General features: G+C 31.8%; 1 protein-coding gene across 1 annotated transcript; it reads left to right on the top strand.

The window, feature by feature from the left end:
• Positions 1 to 4,947: 4,947 nt before the first annotated feature.
• LOC143071193 (nuclear receptor 2C2-associated protein-like) lies at positions 4,948 to 13,163 on the top strand. The gene is made up of 4 exons (XM_076245359.1): positions 4,948 to 5,057; positions 7,448 to 7,538; positions 10,440 to 10,605; positions 13,032 to 13,163. Exons 1-4 carry the CDS (start codon positions 5,023 to 5,025, stop codon positions 13,145 to 13,147), a joined length of 408 nt encoding a protein of 135 aa, XP_076101474.1. The 5' UTR covers positions 4,948 to 5,022; the 3' UTR covers positions 13,148 to 13,163.
• The last annotated feature ends 8,541 nt before the right edge of the window (positions 13,164 to 21,704 follow it).

Here is a 21,704-nt window from a genome sequence, read left to right as displayed (position 1 = left end):
GGGAGCTACCATTTGATTTTTATGGGGGGCTAGGATGAAATTTGAAAAAAAAGGCAGGACAGGATTTTGAGTAAAAAAAAAAGGCAGGATGAGTAACTTGGAAAAAAAAAGGCAGGATGGCAATTGTTGTAAAAAAGTCTGGATAAGCTAAGAAAAAAAAAGGCATTTAATCTGAAATTTTGCAGTGTACACAAAGTAAGATCGTTTATCCCCCCCATAAAAATCAAATGGTAGCTCCCTAATTGAGTTAAGTGTCATTGCATTTACTAACCCTATATTCATATGTTAAAAAGCGAGTATTCCGCGATTAACAAGCAAATGAAATAAAATGTTGTGAAAACCTGGACACTTTTAAACAAAAATGTGTTGATTTCTTGTCTATAAATGATTTATAACAACTTACTCAAATATTCTAATGATTTGAATGTTATGTGTATATATATATATATCAATGAATGTATTTTTCTCTTGTTCTACAGACAGTTTATAGTTAGTATGAATAGTGCATTTACATAATATGTTAGAAACTGTAAGCTTTGTAATATTTGTACTGTCTGTTCTTTGTGAGGGCCTCAAGGTAGATTAGCGAAAGCTAATTGAGTCACCCTCTGTAAATAAAGTCATTACTTACTTACTTACTTACTTACTTGTATGCAGATAGTCGTATCTTAAAAAAATCAAACTGTGAACAATGTTAGCGAAAATGCTGTCTCTTTGGTAATGATCATATGCTAAAAAAGTTTTAGTGGATTAAAAAATCATTATAGGAAATTGAAACCATATCTTTTAGATTTTTACATTTAATCACAATTCTGTCTATTATAACATGTTTACTTTTCAGTTATATCACAACTTTAACTTCTATATCTAGGTTATAAGTTTTTTGTTGTATAATGATATTTTCGTATAACTGCAATGGAAATCTTTTATCTAAAATTGAGGATGATGTCAGGCAGACCTCTTAGTAATGGTTAGTTCATGCAAGTATTCAATGGTAGTTTTTTCCTAAAAATCCTATTCAACATTATGTTTTCGGCTTTCTTTTCAGAAATGTTTCCTGAAATCTGTGTGCTCCTCAGTTATATACAAGTATTATGGTAAGAAATACAATTTTGCACAAGCTTTTAAATCAACTCAATGCATTTTTTTCAAAGTTTATTATTATTATTAAGGTCTTTCCTTTTTCAAAAGGGAAAGACCTTACTGTATTTCTTCTGTTTATTATTATTATTCTTCCGCCAAACTTTGACGAAATTAGCCTCCGTAACCGTAAGACGTGTCGCTTTCATGTTCACACTTTGTATCGGTGTTATGAATACCTATCCGGAACTCACCCTGTGAGTCGAAATATTTTGTCGGTTCGGAGTAATCCCTCCGAAACCCAAAAACCTTGTTATCGTTCCAACACCGTAACCGTAATAGGTAGAAAAAAAACAAAGGGTGAAATTTGTTCAGGACCAGACCCCGGTTCTTCGTCACATTTGGATCGAAAGGATTCAACGACTCATTGGTAGGGTTATGCCCCTATGAAAATTAACCGGTGTCGGTTGGCCACCAAAACTCAGAAACCGTAAGTCATAGACCCCTAGGATCTTCACCACTCATCATCAATTCATGTGACTTTGAAAAATACCTCAAGGTCAAATGTGTATGTTGACCTTGACCTTTGACCTAACACCTTGTTATGGGATAATCTCAGAAACCATTATACTTACAGAATTTTTGAATAGTGGAAAATGTTTGGGTCATTAAGGCGCAACTTTGTTACATTTTGACCGAAGAGATTGGACCTTTCTGTAAGGGGCATAACCCCTGATTTAGGTTTCTGAAAAGACAAAATCAGCTTTTACTATATAACCAAAGGTCCTAGACCCATAGGGTCTTCAGCAATGACATTGGGGACTAATGACCTTGACAAAGGTTACAAGGTCAAAGGTCAAGGTCATGTCCCAGATAGCAAATTATGTGTTTTTGACCTTATTTTAAGGATTTTCAGTGTGTTTTAAATGTTTTTAAGGTTGACCTTGACCTTTGACCTTTCAACTTTTTAGTCGATATCTCAAAAACGGTTAATCTTACAGAAATAGTAAACAGTGAAAAATGTTTAGGTGACTGAGGCACAACTTTTTTACATTTTGACCAAAAGGATTTGTTAACGGTTTCTGAAAAGGTAAAATTAGCTTTAACTCTTGAACGAAAAGTCCTAGACCCATGGGGTCCTTTACAATGACATTGTGGACCAATGACCTTCACAAAGGTTACAAGGTCAAAAGTCAAGGTCATGTCCAAATTATCGAATTTGTTGTTTTTGTCATTTTTAACGGTTTTGTGTGTGTTTGAGAGCTTTTCAATGCATTCTACGCCTATTGGAACATGTACTTTACATTTCCAAAAGGAAAGACCTCTCAATTGTTCAAGAACAATTGACATTTTAATTATTTTAATTTTTTTTAATTGTAATTTAGATAAATTTCGGATATATAGAATACATTTTGACGGGGAAAAACATCGACTTATATTTTGTTCAACAGATACGTTATCTTAAAACTCTACAATCTCTACCACACAATTTTCACACCACTGAGTGCATGGGTTTAATAATCATAAAATAAAATTGTAAACGAGAATATTTCACCATTTCTTTTTTTTAACCGAACTCGACGGTATATTCGTGAAAAAGTGGAAGTTCATAAAAAGTGACAAAATCAAGGAACAAGTAAAAAACACCTGACTTGGTACAATCATTTTCCAAAGAAAAGTATGGATTAAAGAAGGGACAGTCTATACTAACTTAGTATAGCCAGTCCCTGGTTTAGTCTTGTTGTATGTAAGTTGTTAACATGCATTGTGTGACAGTTTTCTTAAATATTGGAATAATCTCAAGTGTCAAACAATGAACACTTACTAAGGCAAACCTAACACGTATTTTGTATTCAAAAAGAGAAGTATATAGATATTACTGATTATAAAAAGACAGTCCGGTATATGAAAACTAAAAATCACTGCTTAGTCAGAAATTCAAAAAAACTGTATTGATAGGTCTGAGTGCTTTTGTTAGAATTGTACAGCTGACAAGGCTAGCTGAGGATGGGCGCCACTCCTCAATCAAATGCCCATTTTATAATAATTAGCGATGAACTCTTTCAGAATATTCCTAGCACTTTGATAATTTAGATGAATTTTAGCACAAGAAAATCTTTACTATTATGGAAAAAATGGTAATTTTATTGGTAATTCTTTTGATCTCAGAAGAACAGGTCTGAATACTGGTCATTTAATATAAATATATGTGTTTAATGTATGTTATTGGCGGTTTTGTGGGTTTTTTTAAGGTGGTGGGGGGGGTGATTCTGACTGAGGCTTAGTGGGATATTTATGTTATATTGTAATGACTAATTGTTGACTCAATTACTTCAATCATTGTATCTGATTTATATGCTCTTGATGGGCCCTAAAATTAGAAAAATAAAATATTCCCAGTAGATCAGTATCCGATTATCTAAATATTCATACTTGCGGCTAGCTTAACCGCTTCATAGACAGTTGTCATCTTTACAATGCCAGTTATCAAATTGATTGCAGAAATGAACTTCAGTGTAAGTGGGACCTGTGACTATTATACTAGTCCCAGGAGGGTCTGAATTTAACTTACTGTTTCCTGGTTTCAAACATTCCAATAGAAAATATATATTTCATATAATATAACATAACTTAATTAGTTTTTAAGACGTTTCGGTCATTTTTTAACAAAATTTATACGATGACAATCAGAGCTCTTTTTTTTTTTTTTTTTTTTTTTTTTTTGACTCTTTCATAATTACTTTAATCTACGTAATTTTCGAAAGCACTTTCTATTTTTTCATGATCAAAATCAGTGGCGTAGCTAGGTCTTTTTTACGTGTACGCCTGAACATTCGTGAGGGGTTCTGATGGTCCCAAGCGGGTCTATTTCTCTATTTCATAGCATTCACCCCGAGCATTTTAACGAGTTATTGAGAAAAAATATTCCTATCATTAAAAACTTTGTTAAGGTGCAATATGTGAGTTCGTTAAGGATTTTGCAATAGCTGAATCCGGCATTTATTATTTCTCAACATTATCAATAAAGGTTTAAAAAAAAACTCATGTAACAAAAAATACAGACTGTTAATTTCTGTCAATTTTTATACTTTTTATTTTTTGTATCAGACATCAGTCAAAAAAAGTTTCTGCTCAAACTTTTTAATAAAATTCGATGAAGTTTTGACAAAGAAATTGATGCGTTACAAACTAACCTTCTCTGTATCCACTAGTAAATTGTAAAACAAAATTCATTTTATCTATCTATCATTATGCTCTGGATACTCTTTTGATAAAAAAAAAAAAAAAAAAAACAGTTTCTGTCGTATAAATTCACGAAGATTTGACAAAGTTATTGATACTAGTATTTGAATGTTTTAACCGCATACTAAACCTTATTATGTACGTCGCCAACGAAATTTAGGATCTCTGTCTTGCTTTTTCAACTCAAATGTCACAGACTCGAAACAAATGCAAGGCACATATTGAATCTCGGCAGATAATGAATAATATAATTTCTTTAAAGTAAAGGAAGGTGAGTAGAATTCGCAGTAGATTCAGACTTTGACGGAAAATGTACAAATATAACTTGATTCCATTTGGTTAAAAAAGGTAAATTTCGTCACTTTTATTTGCAATTACAAGTCACTGAAAGAAGAATTGCCAGGCTCATGTGCTTTTAACAGTTCTTTTTATTTTCCTCAGATAAAATTTTTATTTTATCAAACTTCAAGTGTACGCCCGGGCGTTTTGACGTAAACGTAGCTACGCGCCTGAAAATCTTGTTTGAGCTGATTAGTGCAAGATGTCCTGAAGAAATAAAACGGGTATTGTTGGTTACTATTCAGGACGTTAATTTATGGTATATTGTCAGATTTTGCATCTTTATCTTTTAAACGTTTTAAAATAACTCGTTTGGAGCTCATATTACAAAATGTAAATCCACATTGAAGAAAATTAAAAATGAGAAAAATAACTAACAAAAACTCGAAAATTCGGTAATACCTTATGACAAATACCACCTAGGTTCCCTCTTAATCATCCCCTGTCTTTGTTGTACGAATTTTTCATAAACGGGAAATTTCTCCAGATGACCACACACCCCTATGACATGTATATAATCATGATACATTTGTACATTCAGTCTGGGAACAGTATATCTAATATATCTAATATATAGTTAATATATATGTTCCTGATTCAGTCATTCTAATGAGATGTATTTTTCCTGATGTAAATTATTTTTATTCTATACTTGTGTGACGGGATTGCTTCCCTTAGAAAAACTTAGTAGATACTTAGGCAGCAACCATTTGATTTTCTGGGGGGGGCTATGGTTTTTTTTGGAAAAAAAAGTTTGTTTCCAGTTTTTGGAGAAAAAAATAATTTGTTTTTGATTCTGAGAAAAAAAAATTGTTTGTTTCACCCTCAGCTGCCACTATATGTAATGCTAAAATTGAAAGAAAAAAATTGTTTTCGACTTGTCGCAAAAAAAATAGATTGTTTTTCGCCGCAGGCGAAAAAAAAAGTTTGCACAGAAAAAAAAACCATAGCCCCCCCCAGAAAATCAAATGGTTGCTGCCTTAGTCAGCCGTAAGCGGTTGAGCTAAGGAAGTACTTCTTTAGCTCAGTCGGTTAGCGCGCTGCCTTGTAACACAGAGGTACCGGGTTCGAGTCCCGGTGGAGACAAGCAATTTTGTAATGAAATTCGTGCTCTCCGGTTACACTTGTACCACTTGAAAATGAAAGTACATAATCAGCAGAAAATTTTTTTAAAATCCCAAAAGAAAAGAGACATAAAAGTTACTAGCTGTATCTGTATCTGCATCTGTATTAGGAAATCCCTCCTTCAAAGGAGCATTTATTTGAGTACCTTCTAAGGCATCAACCATTTGATTTTCTGGGGGGGGCTATGGTTTTTTTTGGAAAAAAAAGTTTGTTTCCAGGTTTTGGTGAAAAAAATAATTTGTTTTGGACCCTGAGAAAAAAAAAATGTTTGTTTCACCCTCAGCTGCCACTATATGTAATGCTAAAATTGAAAGAAAAAAATTGTTTTCGGTTTGTCGCTAAAAAAATAGATTGTTCTTCGCCAAAGGCGAAAAAAAAAGTTTGCACAGAAAAAAAAACCATAGCCCCCCCCCAGAAAATCAAATGGTTGCTGCCTAATACATACAAACCTGAGGCTGAGCAGAGGGATAGTGATACACACAGTGGGACGAACAATAATGAAAACTATATGGTAACAATACACCAATACAATATAGATCAAACTGCATACCATTAATAGCTGTCATGCGGAAAAAATTCATGCAAAAATACAAATAGAACTATACTTGCACTTACTTATTTGTGTTGTTGGATTGCTTTCTCATTGTCTTACAACCCTTATGGGGTGGAGGGCATTTTGTAACCTGGTCGTTTCATAACTAGTCGATTTGTAACTAACTAGTTCATTTTGTAACTAGTAATAACAATAAATAACAATATATAGACATTTTTGAAAGATAATCACTTCCAGAGACAAAACTAATAGAGTCACAGTTTATAACCATATATAATTACACGAGGACCACACGTACGAAACATCTCAGTTACAAATCAACTTAGTTATGAATCGACCCGGTACAAAACAACCAGGTTACGAAACTTAACTATCATTCCCCTTATGATTATGCCCTTGATTTGTATAGACTCCATGTGTTTGTTACTTTTTCAGAGTTTTTCAAATGCATTTTTTAAATGTGAAACAATGGGTTTGTATACTCACTGTTCACATTTTTTTTTCGACTAAAGCAAGACCTAGTGATCCTATATTCATCAGTGGAGGCCGTAAAGATTCACTCTGTGGTTAAACATGTTAAAGTTTTTGAAATATTAATAGCTTTCTCAAACTATCTTAGATTTTTACCAAACTTGGACAGAAGCTTGTTTATGATCACAAGATAGTATTCAAAGATAAATTTTGTTAAAAAAAATCATGTTTATCCATATTTTACTTTTTTATATTTTCTGCCAGTTAACATTACATACAGTCTGCACTTCATGTTTTTAAAACATTTATTAGATTAATAAACCATTCTAAATGTTTACCAAACTTGAACAGAAGCTTCATTCACTCAAAAGATAGTACTATCAAGAGGAAAATTTGCAATAATTTTTCCCCGTTTTTGTTGAGCTTGCAACTAACAGTAAAAGAAGGCAAGACATTGGCATGACTGGTTCTGCGGAACCCTTACAAATTTTTAGAATTACTTAACCAAGCTTTATATTTTTAATCAGTTATTTCTAATAAAAATTCTTAAATACAAAAAAGGTAGTACAATGTATTTACAATTGTTTATTTATTACAGTAGTTGTATAGATGACAGACAATTTTGTGTATTTACAGAGTGAGTTCAGTTCTAAACAGGGATACTAAACAGTTTGGTAAAAAGTATTTAGTAGATGAAGAGGATGATACATGTTGGAATTCAGATCAGGTACAAGTTTATAAAGTAGACATGAAAGAAGTTTATAATATAGTTAGATTCATGTTTACATTGGTATCGTTTTAATTTTAGGCACATTAACAATGTGTACTTATTCATGTACCTCTCTTCTTTATGTCTGGGTTATACATATTGGTTGTATTTTCATATTGATAAATATATTTTTTAATTTCTGATTGATCAAAATGGGCTATTATTTATTTGTACGACTTTGCCCCCGGAGAGCTATAGAAAAACAGTACATTAACAGGTGTTACACAGACTCTTTTTAGACGATACACAGACTCTTTTTGGTTGTTACACAGACACTTTATATGAATAGAATCACTCGTGCATGATCAGCAGTGAGTTCATGGGCACTTTAACTTTCAATTAGATTTGAACTTTTTGGTTCACCGACTTATTTCCTGTCTTTTTATTGAACAAAATATTTACGTTAGCATCAATATTATTTTTTTCAAACAGTTCCAGTTAAATAATATTCATATCAGTACACTAAGGGATTAGACATTTAACTTCAAAAGAGGGGGGGGGTGTATGGTTTTTTCCTAAAATAGATATTTTGATCGAAAATTTTATGAGAAAAAAATTATTATGGTCAAGCAGATGACAAATTAATGTTTTACATGATTCCTGATTTTCCATATACCGTTAATAGTGCTAATTTAACATTTGGGTGATGGCGTTGAAAAGAAAATAGTTAATATACTCAAAAAAGAACATACCGACCCCTTTTGAAGCAAAATATTCAGTCAAAAATTTTTCTTCAATATATGGACATGAATAGTATTTTGGACAATGCTGAAAGTAAAGAAATGATGATACTGACGTGTATATTTCAATAAAAATAAGACAGGAAATAAGTGAATAAAAATCAAATCTAATATCAAAAGATAAAATCCTTATCAACTCACCAATGCACGATGGATCCTATAAACAAAAAGTGTTCATGTAATACACGTCCAAATAGGCAGCAATTCTAGAAGAAAATCATTCAACTTATGTCATCAATTTTGGGCGGTAAGTTGCGATTGGATCATATATTTACACGTGTTTAATCCCGATCAACACTTGCAGATCTAGAGACGAGCATGAATTTAAAAAAAAATCAAAGTATATGCCTGAATATATTTTTTATGTCCCCATTTAAATGCATTGATCTTCCAAAAAAGGGTTGTTCCAACCCCTGCGACCCCCACCACTGAATATTAAATTCATGTATTTGGCAACCAACACGATTTTTTTTATAGGGGGATGGAATGGCACATCCTACATTTTTTCATAAAAAATAAAGATCACAGCCTGTTTATTTTAAAATGAATTAGACCTCCCTCTCTCCGCTTTCCGTTTCATTCATAAAAATCAAACTTTATCTTACTTAAACACTAAAAATTTTCTTTAATATATTACTTTTTTACGAAGTTGCATTTTAAAAAGTCTTAAATGCGTATAACATTTTTCTTTTACTTGAAATGGTTCTTTTTTTTATCAAATTATTAGATTCCTGATTTTTTTTTTCTTGAAAAAAAATCTCGGTTGAAGGGAAGTGAAAAAAAAAATGTGTTTATACTATAACTTACATTTACTGCTTTATGGCTATCTAAGTTTCTCAAATGTTTAGTTTTGCTAAAATATTATTACTTTCTTGAAACGTCGTACAAGTCAGATAAAAAACAAAAGTAACAAAAGAAACAGGCTGGTTACAACCAGCCGAATAGTTTTTCTGCTCTTGACCTGACTACTCGTGCAGAAAAACTATCTGGCAACAGTTGTTACCGGCCTGTTTCTTTGTTACCTTTGTATTTTATCTAATACTTAGAAAAGCTGATATGATTTCATAATTTTTTTTAACAATATAGAAAAAAAAGGTAAAAGTAAGCAGTTATAGGTCACTATTCAGCCTTCAACGATTAGCAAAACCTATACTGCACTTCAGTTTAACATGGCGTATAAATTTGTAGTTTTTGTATTATTTAGACTTGACTATCCCAAAACAGTATGTAAATTTAAAAATTTCTTAACCACACAGCCTTGTTTTGAACCAAGTTAAGTTTAAACTGGTGAGGTAAATTGCAAGTCTAAATTATTTTTAAATAGACAATGGACAATATTTATTGGCACAAACATATTTAAATTAAATGATTAGGGCATGCAGAATACTTATAGTTAAATAAGAAAATAAAGAACATACATGTATATGATTTCTATAGGGATAAATTGATAAATCAGGACTTATGAATCATAGAAAACCATCTCGAGTAGCACTAAAACCCCTAGTTTTTGGTGGGGTTTGTGTTGTTTATTCTTTAGTTTTCTATGTTGTGTCATGTGTACTATTGTTTGTCTGTTTGTCCTTTTCATTTTTAGCCATGGCGTTGTCAGTTTATTTTCGATTTATGAGTTCGACTGTCCCTCTGGTATCTTTTGTCCCTCTTTTATAGAAGTTGAAGACGTCATCATTCCTTTTAAGTTCAGTAAGATCCCTAAAATCATCTGTTCTATCAAGTTTGATAAGGTTTTGAATTGTTGGTTCATTGGAGAATAAATCTAAAATTGTACCAATAAATTATTAATTTTAAGAAACAACATTAAATAGTGACAATAATAGAACAAAATAATCAAAGGATAACCGCTATGAAATGAAGGAAAACATTCAGACAAGTTCTTTAAGGTAGTTGAGTTAGAAATAATTTAAATGAAAAAGTACTTGTTGGAATGCCTTTTTTCCTAAAGGATATATTTAAATATTAGTTTACAATTGTAATACCTTATTTTTATGTAATTTTTCAGTGATCATTTATTTTTATCATGATTATAGCTGTATCCATTAATAACATATTTATGTAATTTAATGTGTATAATACATTTATGTAATTTAACTTGTATATTCAGGGATCACCACAGTGGATAGCAGTTGAGTTTGATGAAGAAGAACTTATTACAGAAATCAGAATTAAATTTCAAGGAGGTTTTGCTGGGCGAGAATGTTGGGCAGAAAGATTAGACACATCAGAAAAAATAATAGAATTTTATCCAGATGATGTAAACTCATTACAAATATCCTTTTTGTTATATTATAAATTCTCAAGTGACAATCCATATGTCAACCCTGCCATCCCACCATGCACAATCTACCTAATGTTAAATAATTTTTCCCTCAAAAGGGGGTTGCCTGCACCCCCTCCCCCTGATCCACCTATGCAAAATTTTAGTTTTGGGATGCTATATGGTGCACTTAAATTTAGCATTTAGTTAGTTTGATGATGCCCCCCGGGATAGGAACACCCCATTTTGTTTAAAGAAACTTGATCAAAGATCTATGTCACAGCTTCAATTTAAAAACTGAAATTGAAACAAATTTGGTTTCCAGATGATTTTTGTTTAGCCATGTGTCAAATAATCACTTTACTTAATTTTAGAATGCTAATTTGAAAGAGCAAGATCTCAATTGATTTAGGATCAGCAGGTCAAAGGCGAAGATAACAATAAATGTATCTATAAAGTGACTGAAAATTATAGAAAAGTTTTGTTTTGCGGATTAAGAAATATAAATCTTTGTCGAAATAAAGCACCTTGGGGATAAAAAGCACCCACCTCGATTTTTGGAAAGATTAGAACTTGTTCTAAATCTTTACTAAGGCACCAACCTCCCTAACAACAAGACAGGTTAGCTACTGTTACTAAATGTATTCACACTGAAATATAGTTCCCTACGGTTCTCATGTATGTGCACATAATACACATACAAACTGAAAAATGGGTATATTATTGGAGCAGTTCATTCAAAAATGTATGTCATTAAGGTGTGTTGATGTGCAGGATTTTTTTTTAAACATTTTGATTAGGTAATTGGGTATTGATACAATACTAGTATGATTGACAACTGTCATTATCACTAAGCAATCAGAGACAAGGTAGACATTTAATTACAATGCCCCACCTCCTAAACTGTCAATCAAATTGACCACATTACTTATTAACCTCAGTCTTACATAATTATACAGTCCCTGCACACATCTTAATATACAAATATTTGACCTCATAATTTAATACACAAATGTATATATTAGATGCTTGATATATAAGGATGATAGATTTATTTATTGCCTATTACTTTTGATCTATATTACATAAAGTGATTCTGTAAATCATATCTGAAAGATAAATGATTAATGGATTAACAAGATTAAAAAAAAAATGAAACATGAATATAAATATGAATATATAAAAGGTATTCAAGTAAGGCCTACAATTTACTTGATAAATTTCCAATAATCATCTGTAATTAATCAACAATTTAGATTAGTTCACTTTTTTTTAATCAGGAATTGGCTTGAAACAGTTTTAAAATTTTAAACTTTTAATTATAACAAACCATTGTTTATTAGTTTATTCCCCATCAATCATTATGTCTATTTTAGTCATTTGAATTTTTATTAGAAGTGAATATATATTTTTGCAATCAAGAAAGAATCCACATTTCAATAAAATAAGATTTTTAATTTGTTTATGTTGAAAAAGTACATTTTCAATGCCCTGGGTTGAAAAATACTTTAAAAATTGATCAAAAGGCACTCTACAACTTTTAATCTTCAATGTCATATAACCTCTGTTTTAACTTACAAAATGCCCCAAAACAACATTTTTAGATTATTGTTGATCATGACTCTTTAAAGTTCTTAGCTGTTGATCTAGATTTTATGTCGGACAAGGATAGTTGGTAACATTTACTAGAAGAATTTTTGATTTGCAATTTTTTGTTTTTTTGAAACATGTTCAGAATAGGCAACATTTTTTGAATAAGATACAAACTGCAGTTTAAATAAAATTGTGCAAATTAAGAGACCCATATTATTTAATTTGAGCTCATTTTATTCTTATACTGGAAAAGTATGTTTCCTTCTAAAGACCTGGTGTTAATGCAATTTTCAGCAATAGTGCTTTATTAATGTTCATTTTTCCCCACCATACCTTAATATGAAATTATTCAAACTACTCTTCTAATCTTTCCATGAGTGATTTCCATCACTTTGATTCAATAACACCTTTAAAGAAAAATGTAGAAGGAAATAATAGAACAAAATTTTTATTATTTTTTGGTATTCAATCATATGACATTTATCATGTATATTGCCAGCAGACTACAGTCTTCCCCACTAAATTCATCCTCTCCCTCAAAAACAGTGCCCAACACAAACTATTTCTTTATCATCGAAATTCATGAAGATAGCGTTTTTATTTATACACACAGGCCCAAAATGCTTCTACTTTTTTTTCTCAGTTTGCTGCAATGAAAATAATACAAATGTCTTTGTCATATGTTAGCTGGTTGATTGCACACAATTAAATTCATATGGTTTTTCTATGTATCAAAGGTGTTTTGTGGAGGTATTTTATAATTTATTAAATATCTAGATAGATTTCCACACACTCTGATTTATATCATTTGAATTTAATTATAATTTTACCTTAACTACTTGCACAGCTTTAAACTAGATAAACCTCATCATGTGAAGAAAATAAAAGTGATATTCAACAATAGCACAGATTTCTTTGGTAGAATAACTATATACCAGTTTGATATTTTAGGGGAAGGATAATAAAATTGTTACATTATTTTAATGATTTTAGCTTATTTTTATTGCATTAGGGTTTTATTGAAAAGCTGACCATCAAGCAACCTTAAGATTTATACTAATATGTTCAAGCTACTGTGATCCAAGGCTCTTGGGCTAACATGTTTTGTTTTATATTTAAAAATAACAGATATTCATTAGAATAATGTGGTTTGAGTAAGGAAATCAAATGTAAATATGATCTATAAACCACTATCTAATGTGTGATTTTTCATAATTTGTCATGTGTTGATGTCTCCTTTAATTGTCTTGAGCACCATCTATAAAGTCATATAAGAAAAACTTTGACATGTTGTTTCTGCCAACTTCATCATCAATAATTGTTTAGTTTGTAATTATGTCAGTTTGAGGGGAACCATTAATGGTGAGTCATTGATAACAATTGTGATTATGTCAATTTGTAGGGAACCACTAATGGCGAGTCATTGATAAAGTTTGTGATTATGTCAGTTTGTTGGAAACCATAAATGGTGTTTCATTGAAAAAACTTGTGATAATGTCAGTTTGAGGGAAACCATTAATGGTGAGTCATTGATAAAGTTTGTGATTATGTCAGTTTGAGGTGAACCATAAATGGCGAGTCATTTGATAAAGCTTGTGACTGTCAGTTTGTGTGTAACCATAAATGGTGTTTCATTGATTAAGTTTGTGGGGAACCATAAATGGTGTTTCATTGATAAAGTTTGTGATTATGTCAGTTTGGGGGGAACCATTAATGGATAGTTATTGATAAAGTTTGTGATTATGTCAGTTTGTTGGGAACCATTAATGGTGAGTCATTGAAAAAGTTTGTGATTATGTCAGTAAGTTGGGAACCAGATTATGTCATTTTTTTTGGGGGGGGGAACCACTAATGGTGAGTCAATGATAAAGTTTGTGATTATGTCAGTTTGTTGGGAACCATTAATGGTGAGTCATTGAAAAAGTTTGTGATTATGTCAGTAAGTTGGGATCCAGATTATGTCATTTTTTTGGGGGGGGGAACCACTAATGGTGAGTCATTGATAAAGCTTGTGATTATGTCAGTTTGTTGGGAACCATTAATGGTGAGTCATTGAAAAAGTTTGTGATTATGTCAGTAAGTTCGAAACCAGATTATGTCATTTTTTTTGGGGGGGGACCACTAATGGTGAGTCAATGATAAAGTTTGTGATTATGTCAGTTTTTGGTAACCATTAATGGTGAGTCATTGAAAAAGTTTGTGATTATGTCAGTAAGTTGGGAACCAGATTATGTCATTTTTTTTGGGGGGGGACCACTAATGGTGAGTCAATGATAAAGTTTGTGATGAACCACGAATGGTGAGTCATTGATAAAGCTTGTGATTATGTCAGTTTGTTGGGAACCATTAATGGTGAGTCATTGAAAAAGTTTGTGATTATGTCAGTAAGTTGGAAACCAGATTATGTCATTTTTTTTGGGGGGGACCACTAATGGTGAGTCAATGATAAAGTTTGTGATTATGTCAGTTTGTTGGGAACCATTAATGGTGAGTCATTGAAAAAGTTTGTGATTATGTCAGTAAGTTGGGAACCAGATTATGTCATTTTTTTTTGGGGGGGGACCCCTTATGGTGAGTCATGGATAAAATTTGTGATTTTGTCAGTTTGGGGGGAACCATTAATGGTGAGTCATTGATAAAGTTTGTGATTATTTCAGTTAGTTGGGAACCATAAATGGTGTTTCATTGATAAAGCTTGTGATTATGTCATAATGGGGGGGGGGGGACCATTAATTGTGAGTCATTGATAAAGTTTGTGATTATGTCAGATTGTTGGGAACCATAAATGGTGAGTCAATGATAAAGTTTGTGATTATGTCAATTTGAGGGGAACCATAAATGGTGTTTCATAGATTAAGTTTGTGATTATGTCAGATTGTTAGGAACCATAAATGGTGAGTCAATGATAAAGTTTGTGATTATGTCAGTTTGAGGGGAACCATAAATGGTGTTTCATTGATTAAGTTTGTGATTTTGTCAGTTTGGGGGGAACCATTAATGGTGAGTCATTGATAAAGTTTGTGATTATTTCAGTTAGTTGGGAACCATAAATGGTGTTTCATTGATTAAGTTTGTGATTATGTCAGTTTGTTGGGAACCATAAATGGTGTTTCATTGATAAAGCTTGTGATTATGTCAGTTTGAGGGAAACCATTAATGGTGAGTCATTGATAAAGTTTATGATTATGTCAGTTTGAGGGAAACCATAAATGGTGAGTCATTGATAAAGTTTGTGATTATGTCAGATTGTAAGGAACCATAAATGGTGAGTCAATGATAAAGTTTGTGATTATGTCAGTTTGAGGGGAACCATAAATGGTGAGTCATTTGATAAAGCTTGTGACTGTCAGTTTGTGGGTAACCATAAATTGTGAGTCATTGATTAAGTTTGTGATTATGTCAGTTTGAGGGAAACCATTAATGGTGAGTCATTGATAAAGTTTGTGATTATGTAAGATTGTTAGGAACCATTAATGGTGAGTCAATGATAAAGTTTGTGATTATGTTAGTTAGTGATGAACCACTAATGGTGAGTCATTGATAAAGTTTGTGATTGTCAGTTTGAGGGGAACCATTAATGGTGAGTCATTGGATAAAGCTTGTGACTGTCAGTTTGTGTGTAACCATAAATGGTGTTTCATTGATTAAGTTTGTGGGGAACCATAAATGGTGTTTCATTGATAAAGTTTGTGATTATGTCAGTTTGAGGGAAACCATTAATGGTGAGTCATTGATAAAGTTTGTGATTATGTAAGATTGTTAGGAACCATTAATGGTGAGTCAATGATAAAGTTTGTGATTATGTTAGTTAGTGATGAACCACTAATGGTGAGTCATTGATAAAGTTTGTGATTGTCAGTTTGAGGGGAACCATTAATGGTGAGTCATTGGATAAAGCTTGTGACTGTCATTTTGTGTGTAACCATAAATGGTGTTTCTTTGATTAAGTTTGTGGGGAACCATAAATGGTGTTTCATTGATAAAGTTTGTGATTATGTCAGTTTGAGGGAAACCATTAATGGATAGTTATTAATAAAGTTTGTGATTATATCAGTTTGTTGGGAACCATTAATGGTGAGTCATTGAAAAAGTTTGTGATTATGTCAGTTTGAGGGAAACCATTAATGGTGACTCATTGATAAAGTTTGTGATTATGTAAGATTGTTAGGAACCATTAATGGTGAGTCAATGATAAAGTTTGTGATTATGTTAGTTAGTGATGAACCACTAATGGTGAGTCATTGATAAAGTTTGTGATTGTCAGTTTGAGGGGAACCATTAATGGTGAGTCATTGGATAAAGCTTGTGACTGTCATTTTGTGTGGAACCATAAATGGTGTTTCATTGATAAAGTTTGTGATTATGTCAGTTTGAGGGAAACCATTAATGGATAGTTATTGATAAAGTTTGTGATTATATCAGTTTGTTGGGAACCATTAATGGTGAGTCATTGAAAAAGTTTGTGATTATGTCAGCAAGTTGGGAACCATAAATGGTGTTTCATTGATAAAGCTTGTGATTATGTCATTTTTTTGGGGGGGAAACCATTAATGGTGAGTCAATGATAAAGTTTGTGATGAACCACTAATGGTGAGTCATTGATAATGCTTGTGAGTAGGTCAGTTTAAGGGGAACCATAAATGGTGTTTCATGGATAAAATTTGTGATTTTGTCAGTTTGGGGGGAACCATTAATGGATAGTTATTGATAAAGTTTGTGATTATGTCAGTTTGTTAGGAACCATTAATGGTGAGTCATTGATAAAGTTTGTGATTATTTCAGTTAGTTGGGAACCATAAATGGTGTTTCATTGATAAAGCTTGTGATTATGTCATTTGGAAGGGGGCATTAATGGTGAGTCAATGATAAAGTTTGTGATTATGTAAGATTGTTAGGAACCATTAATGGTGAGTCAATGATAAAGTTTGTGATGAACCACTAATGGTGAGTCATTGATGATGCTTGTGAGTAGGTCAGTTTAAGGGGAACCATAAATGGTGTTTCATGGATAAAATTTGTGATAATGTCAGTTTGAGGGAAACCGTTAATGGTGAGTCATTGATAAAGCTTGTGATTATGACAGTTTGTTGGAAACCAAAAATGGTGTTTCATTGATAAAGCTTGTTTATGTCAGTTTGAGGGGAACGATTAATGGTGAGTCATTTGATAAATCTTGTGACTGTCAGTTTGTTGAAAACCATAAATAGCGTTTCATTTATTAAATTTGTGCGTATGTCAGTTTGTGGGGAACCATAAATGGTGTTTCATTGATAAAGTTTGTGATTATGTCAGTTTGGGGGAAACCATTAATGGTGAGTCATTGATAAAGTTTGTGATTATGTCAGTTTGGGGGAAACCAAAAATGGTGTTTCATTGATAAAGCTTGTTTATGTCAGTTTGAGGGGAACGATTAATGGTGAGTCATTTGATAAAGCTTGTGACTGTCAGTTTGTTGAAAACCATAAATAGCGTTTCATTTATTAAATTTGTGAGTATGTCAGTTTGTGGGGAACCATTAATGGTGTTTCATTGATAAAGTTTGTGATTATGTCAGTTTGAGGGGAACCATTAATGGTGAGTCATTTGATAAAGTTTGTGATTATGTCTGTTTGTGGGGAATCATTAGTGATGAGTCATTGATAAAGTTTGTGATTATGTCAGTTTGAGGGGAACCATTAATGGTGAGTCATTGATAAAGTTTGTGGTTATGTCAGTTTTAAGGGGAACCATTAATGGAGAGTCATTGATAAAATTTGTGATTATGTCAGTTTGTAGGGAACCACTAATGGCGAGTCATTGATTAAGTATGGATTATGTCAGTTTGAGAGGAACAATTGATGGTTAGTTATTGATAACATTTGTGATTATGTCAGTTGGAGGGAACCACTAACGGTGAGTCATTGATAAAGTTTGTAATTATGTCAGTTTGTGGGAACCATAAATGGTGTTTCATTGATAAAGCTTGTGATTATGTCAGTTTGAGTTTGAGGGGAACCATTAATGGTGAGTCATTGGTAAAGTGTTTGAGGGGAACCATAGATGGTGAGTCATTGATAAAGTTTGTGATTATGTTAGTTTTTTGGGAACCATAAATGGTGTTTCATTGATAAAGCCAGTTTGAGTTTGAGGGGAACCATTAATAGTTAGTCAATGATATAATTTATGATTTTGTCAGTTTGAGGGAACCATTAATGGTGAATCGTTGAAAAAAATTTGGTTATGTCAGTTTGAGGGACACCATATTGGTGAGTCATTGATATAGTTTGTGTTTATGGCAGTTTGAGGGGAACCATTATTGGTGAGTTATTATTGATAAAGTTTCTGATTATGTCAGTTTGAGGGGAACCATTAATGGTGAGTTATTGATATAGTTTGTGTTTATGTCAGTGTGAGGGGAACCATTAATGATGAGTCATTGATAAAGTTTGTGATTTTGTCAGTTTGGGGAGAACCATTATTGGTGAGTCATTGATAAAGTTTGTGATTTTGTCAGTTTTGGTGAACCATTAATGGTGAGTTATTGATAAATTTTGTGATAAGGTCAGTAAAAAGAAAACCTAATGGAAAGTCATTATTTGATGTACAGATTGTATGCTTTGGCATATCTTATTTCCATAGCGATCCACCCCCTCAGTCTTGGTCAATTGACTTGAAAACTTTGCAAAGTACATGTTAAAGTTTGATACTTAGTCAGGTTCAGGGGAACTACTCATAAAGAGTTTCCAGTTGAACAAGAATTAACAAATCAGATATCAGTTGAGATTATTATCTCCACTCCTCAGTAATGATCCATTACTTTGAACGTATTTCATAGTTCAAATGTTCAAGTTTTTCCATTCAAATATTAACATTTGATTCCTTACTAGTATATCTTAATTACATACAGCCAAGACTCGTGTCTTTGTCAACAATTTGTATCTATTAGGTACGAATTAAGTCAAAAGTTTTGTATATAAGGAGCTCCTGAAATATGTCAAGAACTCTATAATGCGGATTTACGGTATCTATAAATCACTGAGCATCCCTAGAATATTTCAGGATCTCCATCATTTCGGATTTCAGGACCTCTACAAAAATGCTAATATCCATGATATGCTTAATGTTTTAAATTACTGTGCTCCATAATCATATATATATATTTGATGTAATAATTATTGAAGTATTTTCTTTTCTGAATGTGCAGCAGCTAGTTATTTTTGGAGAGATGACATATGAATGGAATCAATATCCCCCTCATCGAGCAGCCGCTTATTTTTGATAATACGGTTGACTTTGTTTATATGCCCCTCTTCAGAAAAACAATATATATAGACTGTTGGATATACTTTTCCCAGGGTAGTTTTTAATAAAAAAAAAAAAAATGATTTCTATGTTTTTGAATCATTTGCAGTTAACCTATTTAATCGAAAAATCAGTGATAAATATTTATACACAATCAATTTTGTGAAATGCCTATAATAGTTTGACGATATAGCTCAAGTCGAAAATTGTATTTTTTTAACTATCGAGTTATTTCTCTTTTGATAATGATTTGAAACTTGCTATCAGCAGAATATTATTAATCTACAATTTTTTGGTTTATCTTTTTTTCCCTTTTTCTTTTTTTTTTTTTTTTTTTTTGAATGAATTGTGTCCTTTTCAATATGATTTTTTGATTGCACCTTTTATTTGTCTTTTGGTTTATGATTGATATTAAGGCAACAGTTCACACTTATTTATTATACAAAGACGACTTCATCGGAACGATTAAAACTTACTGTGTTTCCTGTCCCCCATAACATAGTACACATTGAACTGTCCAAACATCAATCGTTCCTGATTACATTTAGTTACTATGATAACATATATATATAATTAAAATACAGATTGTATTAATAAGAACGTATGATGTTGCTTTTCAATATGAACTACATGTATTTAAAACGATGCTGTATATAAACAGATATTTACAGAAAACTACTTAACATTTGATATAAGGTGACAAAGCTCACAAAACTACTTACATTTGATATAAGGTGACAAAGCTCGCAAAACTATAACCCACGCCATAATAAAGCAAAAGTTATGTCTTTGAAATACTCCGAAAATTCTAAAACATAATTTACTAACATAAAAAACAAAACAAATAGGTGGTCCACAATGTCACAACAAAATATAATATATGCTAGGAAGTTTCAATCATTGTTAATAAATGATGATGAGAGGTTCAGCAGGAGCTGTTATGTCCGTTTATAAGTAAAAATATATTCGGAAAAATAAACATTAATTAGCAGGTAACCAATGGTAGTATGTGGTAAAAGATCTTAAAAGTTTCAATTATATAGAAGTGGATCGGATACAAATGTGTACATTAGTTTGACTAAGACTTCGTCCTTGTCATGTTAGATGCAGACATAATATATAAGATGCATAGGAACATCATGTTTGTAAGATTCCGTCAATGTTTCTCAAAATTCTGTCAAACTGGCCAAGCTGGACAGACCCACTGAAGCCCATATAGGGGACCTACAAAAAAATAATATTATATCGTTATCTCGATATATATATATATCGTTATTTCAATATAATTAAATCGTTATTTCGATATATTTATTTCGTAATAACAATATCATTTTTTTGTAGGTCCCCTATGGGCTTCCGTACAGACCGGCTTTCCCGTCACTATATACCACCTATACTGTTTGTGGCTAGCACATTCGGATTGAACCTGATACTGGCTTACAAACAAACACCATTGAAGGTACATCATTTATTACGTAACCGGAAACTCAGCACATTGTATATATAACAGTACAAAGGGAGACAAGCAGTTCACATACATTGTTTCAACATATAACAGAGTTATCTCTCTTTCTATACTCATATACTAAAGTATACATAGCAAACACTACATCTCTTCCTTATTTTTTTAGATTTGAAAACATCTTGACATTTTTGTTTTACAAATAAAAATTGAACTACCCTATGTCAATTTTGTTTAAACATAAAAATTCAAGTAAACAACATTGTCAATAATATGTCAACAACAACAAAAACATTTGTTATTAATACCTTTATAACATAAATCATATAACTTGTAATTGTTCATAATGGTACACATATTATTTCAAAACAAAATCGTCAAACTTTGACGGTAACTTTTTCACTCTGACTGGTTTATCTTTCATACTACAAGTTTCATCTTGACTAGAAATTAAACACTTATTTTCATCAAAATTACTAGATTCATTTAAATTTATCAAAATCATCTTTGTGACTTGAAATAATTTCAGACTCTGTATTAACTACATTTTTGTTTGCATCAGATTGTGAGCAAGATAAATCATTATTTTCTCTCTCAATAAATTTCTTTAAATGTGTCACATTTCTCCTGTATTGAACACCTTGGTCAGATTCAACCAATACACTATTACCAATTTTCTCCACCACTTTAAAAGGGGATGGAACAAAAGGTGTAGACATTTTATTTCCACGGTCTTGCCTGACTAGAACTTGATCGGAGACACGAATATCACTCTC

This window comes from Mytilus galloprovincialis, chromosome 4 (genome assembly GCF_965363235.1).
Source record: "Mytilus galloprovincialis chromosome 4, xbMytGall1.hap1.1, whole genome shotgun sequence".
Lineage (NCBI taxonomy): Eukaryota > Metazoa > Mollusca > Bivalvia > Mytilida > Mytilidae > Mytilus > Mytilus galloprovincialis.
The sequence above is the reverse complement of the archived record's forward strand: the minus strand, read 5'-3'. Positions and strand labels throughout refer to the sequence as shown.

Excerpts from the sequence above, each read along its gene's own strand:
- LOC143071193 (XM_076245359.1), top strand. The coding sequence starts at position 5,023 with ATGAGAAAAATAACTAACAAAAACTCGAAAATTCG. Across the intron at positions 5,058-7,447 it reads AACAAAAACTCGAAAATTCG|AGTGAGTTCAGTTCTAAACA; the intron begins GTAATACCTTAT and ends GTGTATTTACAG. Across the intron at positions 10,606-13,031 it reads TGATGTAAACTCATTACAAA|GCTTTAAACTAGATAAACCT; the intron begins TATCCTTTTTGT and ends ACTACTTGCACA.